Source organism: Staurois parvus, unplaced genomic scaffold (genome assembly GCF_062004578.1).
Source record: "Staurois parvus isolate SC_StPar_1 unplaced genomic scaffold, SC_StPar_1.0 ptg000233l, whole genome shotgun sequence".
NCBI classification, from domain to species: Eukaryota; Metazoa; Chordata; class Amphibia; order Anura; family Ranidae; genus Staurois; species Staurois parvus.
In genome coordinates, this window is record NW_028318029.1 from 3,990,507 (window position 1) to 4,003,061 (window position 12,555).

The 12,555-nt window shown below is 39.7% G+C and overlaps 1 protein-coding gene across 1 annotated transcript in view; it reads right to left on the reverse strand.

Moving 5' to 3' along the window:
* Positions 1-12,555, reverse strand: part of IPO5 (importin 5) — a 97,948-nt gene that overhangs the window by 21,988 nt on the left and 63,405 nt on the right. Inside the window, exons 21-22 of the mRNA XM_089679977.1 lie at positions 12,244-12,299; positions 9,130-9,252 (exon numbers count right to left, since the gene is read on the reverse strand). Coding sequence (XP_089536103.1) covers positions 9,130-9,252; positions 12,244-12,299 — 179 coding nt within the window. The remainder of the gene's footprint in view (positions 1-9,129; positions 9,253-12,243; positions 12,300-12,555) is intronic.

A 12,555-nucleotide genomic window follows, 5' to 3' on the forward strand; every position in this document is an offset into this window, starting at 1 on the left:
GTAATCAAGGGGTTACGTGTACATCTACTATGTGTTAACATGTGTAATAAGTGCTGCTTTTTACTAAATATTTGTTTGTTTCTTCTCCCTGCTTTCGTGGTCTTTAGGAAAATCAGCAGATCTCAGCCACGAATCACTGGCTGAGACCTACTGACAAAATCCCACTGTGTCCAATCACAGCTCTGAGGAAGGGGGTTTAACTGCCAAAACGCATTTGCCTTCCAACAGAGTAGTACATGAATCAATGAGGTCATCTACAGCTGGAGGTGTTTGACACGCCTGTTTTTATATGCGTTTGTGAATACAGAAATCAGGGAGGAGTCCAGGTATATTTAAGATTTTGTCAAGCCAAGCTGTTTCCTAAGTTTGGATAACATGAGTAACAGAACCAGTCACAAATTTACTGCTATTCAGAGCTCCAATACAAAGATCTCCCTCACTCTCTGTCATGCTGGCAGAAAAACAGAAAACACAGAAAAATAGACATCTGACTTGCCAGTAAACTCCATTTCCTAGTGTACAGAACAAGACCGAGGCTTTTTTAAATAGTTAAAACTGGGTTATATGCAGCTACCTTCAGGTATGTGGACACTATAAAAAAAAGGAAGGCTGCAGGGACATCCCCAAACCCTCCCAGTTAGCCTTACTTTTGTAGCAAGCAATAGGGAGATTAGAAGAACAGAGCAAAGAGGGTTCTGTGTCCTATACTTCAGGAAACAGATTTTACTTTTAGGAGAAAAAATAAATCTACCTGATTGACACAGGAGTCTTTAAATATTTACGACTATGGCATCCAAAAGCAGTCCAACTGAGGTAGGTGGGTAACAAAGCAACAGTTTCAACAAGCCCACATAACAAACACCTCAAGAAGGGCTAGACAGGCTCAGAGCAGCATACAGCACCTTATGCCCAGAACTGCCATCAGAGGAGGCTTGAAAATCCACTTTTGTAGAACTTAAAAATGTTAACAGAAACCCAGGTGGCAGACTTGCCAACCTGCAAAATGGAATCCTAATGCTAAAAAGCCCAAGAGGCACTAATATATCTGGTAAACTGTCCATAAGAATGGAAGGGAGGAACCCTTTACTATTGAAGTTATTAGTCGTATCTGATCCAACTAGCAACGGGGAAATGAGAAAAGAGAAGACCCTTGCGGGAACCATCAGGATGCACAAAGCGGGTTCATATTTACTAAAAGCAGCAAATCGGAGAAGTAAACCCTCACAGCATGCAGAAACGTCCCCAGGATGTTTTGGAGATGCACATAATGAAGAAAGGACAATATCCTGATTAAAGGTGAAGGTAAAAAATACCTCTATGGGGCAAGGAGGACCGGACCTTTGTCCTGCAACATTAAGGAAGGCTGCTTACCCAGAACCACCACCTCACAGAGGAGAGTCATCAGAAAGCCTTGAAAGCATTTTCCTTTTGGTACAGGGATCTGAGTCATCTTGATCCAGGAGTTGTTGGACAGGACCAAGCAGACTTGCCTAATGTGATGGGTTTGAAAGCATAAAGCAGGCACAGAGCAAAATTCCAGTTTTCAACCTCTAGAAATGACACTCTGGAGACGGAAGGCTAATAGGAGTCGGTCTCTACATTTTGAGATGTACACCATTACAGTGAGGGGGCCTTGCTATTTAATTGACCTGATACCTGGTGAACAGGGCAAAAGAACCTCTTACGGATCTCTGAATTTGAAGATCAACTGGCTGAAACCTTCTCTTTCTCAGGGAGGAGAGTACTCCTTACCTCCTATTATCTTCTGGTACTTATCTAAGCAGGGACTGCTCAAGGGGTTTCCTGCTGGGGAATTCAGTTTAACAGCATTTAAGCCAGAGAATCTTGCAAATGTGTACAGAGAAGGCTCATCCTGGAAATTTGGTAAAGCGTTTCCCCCCAGGCCAGGGGCGTCCAATCTGTGGCCTTTGGGCCACATGCAGCTCAAGAGGGCTGTGAATGTAGCACAACACAATCATAAACCTACTTAAAACTATTGAATTTTTGGAGGAATTTTTTGTAAAAATGCGCTTACACTTATTCCAACATTTTATCTTCCCAAAGAAAAATATCGCACTCCTCACAATCACATTCATGTCATCAGTGTTTGCCAGCACCTATATCTGTGAGCAACTATTTTCAATTATTAAGTACATGAAGGGCAAAATTAGAACCAAAATATCTGATGAGCACCCTGACAATTCATTAAGCATTGCTACTATATCCATCAAACCAGATATTGTTGCATCAAAAACCATATCAAATATCGCACTAGCTTTAGGTCGCCCCTTTTACTTTTATAAAAAAAAAATTAAAAAAGGTTTTATTATTCAGTTACATACATTAACTATATCAGTGATGGTTAACTGATCTACCCAACTTTTTCTGCTAATGTATTTTATGTGTGACCCAAGACAATTCCTCCTTTTCAAACATGGCCCAGGAAAAGTGAGGATTCCAGGCTATACAAACAAATTAACTTGCGAGCCACTGAGGTATATTATGAAGGTATAAGTACTAGATCGCTGGTTAGTAAGCCCACTCTTGTGATGTGCGTTTATCAAAAATTAATTTAAATATTAACCGCGCTCTAATATCCACAAATCAAGTGAATCAAAAGTGCTATGTGCTTATAAATAAATAAAAATAAATGATGTATCGTGATTAAAATTATGACTTGTGAAACCAAATAAATTAATATTTTGCGTAACTAATTATATAAAATAATTCATAAAATAATTCATATCATATTATCACGTCACTAAATGTGCAATCCTTATAACAATGTGCAAATCTTCCATCAGTAAAAAAACATACATCATATAATTTGATAAGTGAAATTAAAAAGTGAATGAGAATAAAAAAAAATATAAAAAATAAATAAATAATAAGTCTCTGAATGAACGACAATTATATCCCAATATGCAAATAAATGTCCAGCTTGGATGGATATACTCTCCTTCAATGTGAAGATGTAATCTTTACTGTGATGTTGAGAGCCTGTGTGGCTACAGGACTGTGAGGGATACTCCCTTCTTTAATCACTCCTTAGTCCTCTGCCTTTGTATTCCTCGTATGTAACATGTAAGAAAAGGAAGATATGGTGCCTTATCTCAGGGGTAAAACAGCCTTTTATTGTGCTTCTCTATTGCACTCACATTTTAAAACAAAAGCGCTTTGTATATATATAAAATCTCCCACAGCTTGTAGCTAAATCAAACGAGCGGTGTGTGTCCACACACCCTCAGTACTCGCCGTATCGTTGTTAGATTGCGCGATGACGTCACTGTCCCTCCCCAACGCGTTGCGCTACAGGGATTTCGTAGCTTCGTCCTGGGGACGAAGCTACGAAATCCATGTAGCGCAATGCGTTGGGGAGGGGCAGTGACGCCATCGCGCAATCTAACAACGATACGGCGAGTACTGAGGGTGTGTGGACACACACCGCTCGTTTGATTTAGCTACAAGCTGTGGGAGATTTTATATATATACAAAGCGCTTTTGTTACTTTTAAAATGTGAGTGCAATAGAGAAGCACAATAAAAGGCTGTTTTACCCGAGATAAGGCACCATATCTTTATTCCTTTTCTTACATGTTACATACGAGGAATACAAAGGCAGAGGACTAAGGAGTGATTAAAGAAGGGAGTATCCCTCACAGTCCTGTAGCCACACAGGCTCTCAACATCACAGTAAAGATTACATCTTCACATTGAAGGAGAGTATATCCATCCAAGCTGGACATTTATTTGCATATTGGGATATAATTGTCGTTCATTCAGAGACTTTTTATTATTTATTTTTTTAATTTTTTATTTTATTTATTATTTCTCATTCACTTTTTAATTTCACTTATCAAATTATATGATGTATGTTTTTCACTGATGGAAGATTTGCACATTGTTATAAGGATTGCACATTTAGTGACCTGATAATATGATATGAATTATTTTATATAATTAGTTACGCAAAATATAAATTTATTTGGTTTCACAAGTCATAATTTTAATCACGATACATCATTTTAATTTTTTTATTTATAAGCACATAGCACTTTTGATTCACTTGATTTGTGGATATTGGAGCGCGGTTAATATTTAAATTCATTTTTGATTCCAGGCTATACGTTTGGTCCAGACAGCAATGATCTTGGCAGATTGTCAGATACAACCATGGGTTGCATGGCACAGTCACCAAGGCAAACATAGCCTAAAAGGAGGGCCTGTAACCGCTTATCTGCTTGTCCATGAACACAGAATTATCCTCCACTGCGACCGGTTGGGTCTTGTGAAGTCAGGAAATGGTTGGTTGCACCACAGGTATGGTCCATTTCTTTTTCTCAATAGGATATTGTTGGACAAAACTTTTAGAGAAGGGGAAAAAAACAAAATAAATTAATCTTTGAGTGAGGCCAGTCTCCATACAGGACAGGCTCAACTAGTGCATGAACTAGGAAGGTCTAAGGTTTGTGAAATTTAGAGGCCCCATAACTAGACGAAAAAAAAAGGAATCTTTCTGAAAAAAATTGCACAGCCCAAACCACAACCTGAAAAGAGGGAAATTTCCTTTTCGTGAATTGGAGCCAGAGGAACTGAAGAACAAGGTCCTGGTTGAGAAAGCAGGAACTACCTTATGCAAAAAAGATCCTGGGCCTCAAAAGCTGTTTGTTCCTAAGCAAACCTATGCAGGGTAAGGTAATTAACTCAAACACTAACCTAAGTGACTTCTACAAGAAAAGCCACTGCGTGGGTGAGAGTAGAGAGAATGTCGATAATAGATTCAAATTGCAGTTTCTGAAACACGAGAAAAGCAGACTACATGGGGAAACCCCTGTACAAAGGCCTTAAGGAGTTAGAAGCCAACGTTCTTTAAAACATGAAAACAGCAGAAACCTGACGCTAGATAGTGTTGACAGCCAAATGCTGGTTCAGAGAGCAGCACGAAGGAGCTAAATCCCAACCCCTGGGGAAAAAGTCCATAGGACTCACACAAAGTTAAGTATGCCTTCCTCAACTGATGATCAGGCTAGAAAATATACTGCCCAAAAAGGTCTGAGGATCATAGGAATTACATATTCAGAGATGCCCCTGTCCCTCAAGACCTGGGCTTGAGCAGCTTTGAAGACAGAGCATGTGTAAAGATTTCCTAACCTTGAGCATCACAGGAATCTCAAAAGCGGATGCCCTTGTCCCTCAGAACCTAGGCTTCAACAGCCATACCATTAGGCAAAGCGAAAAAACATGTGAAAAAGTTCCTGTGTGTCTCACACAAGAGAAAATAAAAACCTAGGCATATTCCTGCAAATTCCATATCTTACATAGTTACATAGTTAGTCTGGCTGAAAAAAAGACAAACGTCCATCTAGTTCAACCATCTTTGAGTACAGCAACTCGTCAGAACCAGGGATCCTACAGCTTTAGCCTCAGATGCCTTTATAAAATACCATGGTCTCTAGTCAGGCCAATTTATGACTTCAATTCAATGCCAATCCTACGTAGTCTGCTTAAGAAAATAAAGAAAAGAGGAAAACTGATTGTAACTGCACAAAACTGGCCCAGAAGAACCTAGTACACAGACACTCTCAGACTTTTAGCAGAGAACACCTTGCATTTTCCCAACAGACCAGGATCTATCACAAGGACCAGTTTTCTATCCTGATTCTCAATCTCTGGCTTGAACGACATGGCTTTTGAAACTCAGGTCTTTAAGGATCGAGGGGTTTCTGAGTCTGACTTCTACCTTGAAAAATGCAAGAAAAGCCTCCCTCAGGAAGATTAATACACCTGGAAACCTTTTTGCCTAGTGTGAATACAGGCACTTTAGTTCAAGAGATTATTCTGTACCTCGCATTCTGGCCTTTCTACAATCAGGTCTTAAACAGAAGTGAGCCTTAAGTACTCATAAAAGGACAGGTCTCTGCCATGTTCATTCTTTTTCAAAGGACTCTAGCTTTGCTTTCCCTTGGGGGAAAAAAAACAAAACAAAAAAACACACACCTTTCTTCAAGGTGTATCCTGTATTATATACTCCCCTGGCAGAACCCTGTAATGAGTCTTTCCTCATACTTCACAATGACAAGGTTGCCTTATACCGAAGGTCATCTTTTTTCCCCAAAAGGTGGTCTTAGCATTCCACCTCAATGAGGACATTGTTCTCCCATCCTGCCTTGCTCCTAGACATACAAGGGTAATCTATCTACACTGCCTGGTGCTACTTCTCGAATCGTATGGACAGACTCCCTGTTTGTCCTATTATCTGGACCTTGCAAGGGACACCCTGCTTCACAGCAATGAAAGGCTACAAAAAAAAAAAAAAAGTTCAAACTATTAACAAATAAGCCACACAAAGAACAGTGTGACAGAAACTGGCTTTAGCCAAGGCCTGAAGATCAACCTGCTGAAATTTAATGAAGACCAGGTGAATGGCCTTGCAAATCTGAGAAATCGATACACAATGCCGAAAAACACAAGCAGCACTAAGTGATCTGTTAGAGAGTACTTTGAAAAGAATATGTGGAACCATACCCTTGAGGTCACAGGCTTAAATAATGTTTTCTTAAATTCATCTGGCAATATTGGAATGGGAAGCAGGCTGTCTCCTACGGGGACCTTTAGGAATCAACAAGGAATCAAACTGTCAAAAGGGGACTGTAGCTCAGAGAGACCCATACTGCACCCACATAATGGAGTGATAATTAACCCAGACTTGCCAAGTCAAAGTGAAGGCAATGAGAGGAAACCTTGAGTAGTAAAAGTAAACAAAGGAATATCCCTGAGTCAAAGGTCTGTTTCTGAAGAACCAACAGAACCAGAATTAGATCCCACCAAGAAACTGAGAAATATACAGGAAGCATAATATGAGAGACACCCTGTTACCCTGTGGGAGTGGGAAGCAAGCAGGATAAAAAAGAAAAAAAAAAATCTAAAAGGCCAAGATTTGACTCTGGATGGTACTTAAAGCCAACCACTGATCCAGACCATACTGGAGATGGGATCAGATTAGTCCCATAGAGGACTTACTGGGATGAAATTCCCTAGTCTTACACCAAGAGAAATATGCCCTCCAGGTGCAATGGTAGGCACTGGCAGAAGTCAATTTCCTAGCTTTTAAAAGCGTAGAGATACTAGAATCTGACAGGCCCCAATTAAGCTAGAGGGTCCCTGGACATGTAAGGTATACCGGCTCAGTTTGTTGTTGAACCTAGAAGTCTACATAGTTTCCACCACCACCATCATATTCCTTATTTGGTCTCAAAGGTATACAGTGATAAAGATGGTTCCGGAGCACCGCAAATTCACATGCGCTCCACTCACCGGACGTGACGTCCCACAAAACCACCAAAACCGGAAAATGGGTCAATGCATTTCGACCCTCCTCCAGGGCGTCCTCACAGACCTGTGAGGCCAAATAAGGAACATGATCATAAGGCTGATATATTGCTGATCAAATGTGAGTGTAATATGTATCGCTAGTTTTATTGAATAAATCGCTCAACAGTATTACACTATTAGTTTCCTTTCTGCTTTCCTCTATTGCCTGCATGGTGAATTATGGAACATATTGATGAATTGCAGCTACCATGGGTCTGACACTATTGAATCTTGGATCTCTCTGAGAGCACTTTCTACCAGAAATAAGCGTTTTTGACTCTTAAGCCCAAAAAGCTAGGAGTCCATCATATCTGGTGAGTTTTGAAAACATAAGGGAAAGTCCACTGAGCACTACGTGGTGAAATTATTATTTTTGCACGTAATCCTTTATTGGAGCACTGAATGTACAAAATATATAACATTGTGGACTTTACTGTTATATTTTTGTGCTGTGTTTATCATTATATATTATGAATGGTACATGACTGCTTCTTCCTGTCACATGCTGTCAGCATGTTGAGCTGCACCATTAAGCACCAAAAACCTCAGGGTTGGTTGGTCCCTTGATTGTAAAAGGCCAAGATTGGAAGCAGAGTCTGGAGTTTACCCTGTAGAAGGAAAGCCTTTGAAAAGGTGTACCTAATAAAGTGGTGAGAGTAAATGTCACCAAGATGTGCAATCCTAATTTTTTTTTCACAGGATGTGAATATTAATCTATCAAGTCCCATTTTCTCAGAAATCATTTCTTGTTTTATCACCACTTCTAGTAACTCCTTTTAAGGGGAGATATGCGTCGTTCCCTTTGTGAATTGACTTTTACACTGAATTTTATAAGGGCTGATTAAAATAACACTTTCAGTATATAATAGCCCTAGTATTGGTAATACACCACTACTTACAGAGCTGATCACAAACATATTATGCGTGCATGTAAAGTGAGAACGGAGCATTATGACCCAGTTAAAGATTTGGTCAAGAAAATCTCACCAGACCAAGGTAAAAAATGGATTATGAATTTACCAAAACTAATCTTTGAGAGTATTATATTACCGCAAGAGTGGTTGATGCTAGGAAGAGACTTCCAACAGAGGTAGTGAGTCAGTTAAGAGAAAGCGGAATCAAACATGCTAGACACAAAAAAAAAAAAAAAAAAAAAGTAAAAATTGGGCAGACTCGATGCACCACTTGGTCTTTTTTCTGCTGTCACCCTAGATTTCTATTGTATCAGTGTTCATATACATTTTAGCAGACTGTCAGGAAACAGCTGTTGCCTGGATTAACTGTCAGTGCCCATTCACATATATGTGGATTGGATGTGGTTGCACCGCATCCAATCCGCATGACATGTGAAAAAACATTGCTTCCTATGGTGCCTGTTCACATGTTCGATGCACTGGCGGTGCGGATTCAATGCGGTTTTGAAAAGAATCATTCCGATTTCTGAGCAATGCGGTCTAGTTCAGGTGCGGATTACAGGCTATTGACCTCTATGGTAACTGTTCCTAACCGCATGTGTGAACAAAATAAGAACCTGAGCTGATCCTGTCCTGAACCCGATGTGAACCTCTGAACAACTACTGTATCAATTAGCTGCGAAACCTGAGCTTCAATCTGCACATGTGTGAATCAGCTACCGTGAGCAGCTTTAACTCACAAAACAAGAGATTAACTATCATACTGGCATGTATTGGCAGGTACAAACAGGGGTATGAGCTGAGAAGAAGAGGTCTTGATAAAACAAATTAAAGGTTAAACTTACTATCAAATTGACAATTAATGGCAGCAACTGTTCGAACCACGGCAACACTTTTTCTTTGTAGCTGCTGAATATCGAGTGCAAAATGTCAGCGACTTTAGTCAAAATATAAACATCGTTGTCATCCTGAGAAAATAAAGAGAAAACTCAATGTTTCTAGAATAGTTAATACAAGTTTCACATTCCACCTCATTGATGCATGTTTTGCTTACAAACATTAAAAGTAAAAATTAAGTAGGGTGTCTGCCCACAATTCCTCAGTAACCGCTGCTATAAAAAGTGTATCAATGGGATTATGTTGCTACAATTACCAACTTCATATGTATTCATTGAAATAACACACACACACTGTATGTCTATCTTAAGATAAATCCTTAAAGCTACATTTTAGTGCGATTTGCATCACGTTTCCAAAAAGGATGGAAGGGTACTGCATGCATATAACACACCAATGTCGAAAAACTTGAATTTTGGTTTACCTGTAAAATCCATTTCTTGGGGTACATCAAAGGAATACATATTTATGACTGGGATATGTGGCCACCTTCAGGTAAACAGACACTGGTAAAAAAAAAAAAAAAAAAAAAAAGGCTCCCTTGCCCAGGCATGACCCCTGCCAGAGAAGGGGTTATGCCTGGCCAAGCCTCAGTTTTGTAGCAACCAATGAGGAACAGACATGAGAGGCATCTGTGTCCTATGATGTACTCCAAGAAAAGGATTTTACAGTTAAACCAAAAATCCAAAATTTCTTACGCCTTAAGCCTACATCAAATGACACAGAGAACTTCATGACTACTTGGGATGTCCCTAAGCACTAAACATGATTGGTCAACAAAGCAACTAGTATATACCTGCACAAAAGCAAATCGGGATTGGGGGGAGACCAAACTACAAAGCCACCTGCAAGATCTCCTGGCCAAAGCTGGTGTCCAGAGAGACAAATATCTATCTGGTGAATCTAGGTAAACATGTGAAGGGAAGACCAGGTAGCAAGTCTTAACCACTTGCCATTTTGAGGATTTACCCCTCTTCCTGACCAGGCCATTCTTTGCCTTACGGTGTTGCGTTACTTTAACTCACAATTGCTCGGTTATGCAACGCTGCATGCAAATGAAATTATGTCCTTTTCCCACCCACAAATTGAGCTTTCTTTTGGTGGTATCTGATCGCCTGTGCAGTTTTTTTTTTAAATAGCACAAAGAATAAAAGAACAATTTTTCGAAAAACAAACATATTTTTAACTTTTTGCTATTAAACATGTCCAGTAAAAAAAATTAAAAATCAAATTTCACCATAAATTTATGCCAAAATGTATTCTGCTACATGTCTTTGCAAAAAAAAAAAAAAAATCCCAATACGTGTAAATTAATTGGTTTACATGAAAGTTATAGCTATTACAATGGTGTTATATATACTGGGATTTTTTATTATTACTAGTAATGGTGGCAATAGTGGGACTGCGGCAGACATTCTGACACTGGTGGGGAATTGACTTGGTGTCACTGACATCCCCAGTGATACCAATACAGTGATCAGTGCTAAAAGAAAGCACTGACACTGTACTAATGGAACTGGACAGGAAGGGGTTAACATGAGGGGCGATCAAAGAGTTACCTGTGTGCTGGGAGTGTTTTACTAGGGGGCGGTCTCAGTGTGTTTCACTGTAATCCCACTGCTTTGGATGGCTGTGCACAGCCATCCAAAGCAGTGTGCCCGAGCTGAAAGGGAGTAGAACTTTTAGTAAACAAAATAGCTCTACTCCCCATCAGAGATCCCCGTAAATCGGACGCCGGCGAGTAATCACCGTCTGGGACCGGTGACTGACAGCCGCGAATGGCGGTGTGGATAGTGTGCGCACGACCTCTACCCGGGAATGCAAAATCATGTGTATATATACGTGATTTGGCGCACCCGTGCCACCCTGTAGCAGTATTTCTGCTATAGGGCGGTCGGGAAGCGGTTAAACTTGAAAAACAGAAGCTTGATGGCTAAACAGACCAGGAAGCCCTGATGCTCTTGGTGCAACTGACCTGAACTGGGAAAGGAAGAACCTTGCCCTTGATACCATGGGCATGAGAGAAAAAATATGACTATTTCACCTATAAATAGTGATTAATCAAGCAGCCTGACCCCTGTGAGGGCCCCCAAGCAAAACAAACAGGGAATCAAGATGCTGAAACAAAGATGTTGACAAACATGAAAAGCTTGTTCATCCAAAGAGTGAAGTACCTTCTCCTTAGGATAATACATTTATTTTTTCTACATACTTACCTGTAAAATCCATTTCTTACAATACATCACAGGACACAAAGCAGGCTCAAGGATTCTTCTCTCCTATCCAATGAGGCTCAGGTACCAACCATTTTGGCTAACATCTTTTTGAATGGATCTGACTGAAGTTCTTGATTCTCAGCACAACCAGACCTTTAACTATGCTCCAAGAGCACATGCAGCATATTAGTGACCATTACCTTACAGACACTGGCAAAAAAGCCCTGAAGTACTAATAACTGCATAAAGAGGAACTCTTACAGGCCTATTTACAAATAAACCGCACTGTGAGAATGTGTTGGCATTCGCACAGCCAACATGAACAATGTGTTTCCAGTGTGCAAAATGCCATTTTCCATGCAATTCCCATGATCAGCAGCTCCTTCTATTGACCATAATTCAGCATTTTCTTGATTGCAGTATTCAATAAAAACTGCTGCATTATGGTCATTGGTTTGAGCAAAATTATAGGAACTAAATTTCACACATTAGACAATACAGAGATTAATTGATACAATTGTGCAAATAAATGACAATTTTTTTCTGTAACTAAACTAATTAGTTTCAGACACCTTTACATTGTTCTGGAGTCAAAAGCATTTTTCTGTTCCTGCGGTTTAGCATAAAAAAAAAAAAAAAAAAAAAAGAAGGAGGGTGCCATCCAATGTATCATTACAAGAAAGGTTCAATATTACCATCCAGCTTTTGGTAATGCTCCCTCCATCCACTCCCCCCTTATTTCAATTCACTCAAAGGTTGGGGTCTTTGCTTTCCTTACAATGACACTTAGAGAGGGGCCCTATGGTAAGATGTCTATAGGTTTCTCAGCATAGAATTAAAACCTACCTCATCTTGCAATGACTCCTCGACTTGCTCGTCATAATCTTCATCTTGTCTTTTTACTAAAAAAAAATAATTAAAATGTATTATACAATGATACTTTTGACAAGACTATCAAAACAGACTGCATACATCATTAGAAATCGTAGATAACTGTTGAAAATACAGTTTTGTACTTGCCATAAAAGATTTAATGTAGTGCATTTAGGGACACTGAAATTACAATTGAGTTATACTGCCACCTCCCAAGAAGTCAGAACACTGGCAAACAAAGTAATAAGCCATCCCCTGTATAACCCTTCCTCTACCCAGCATACC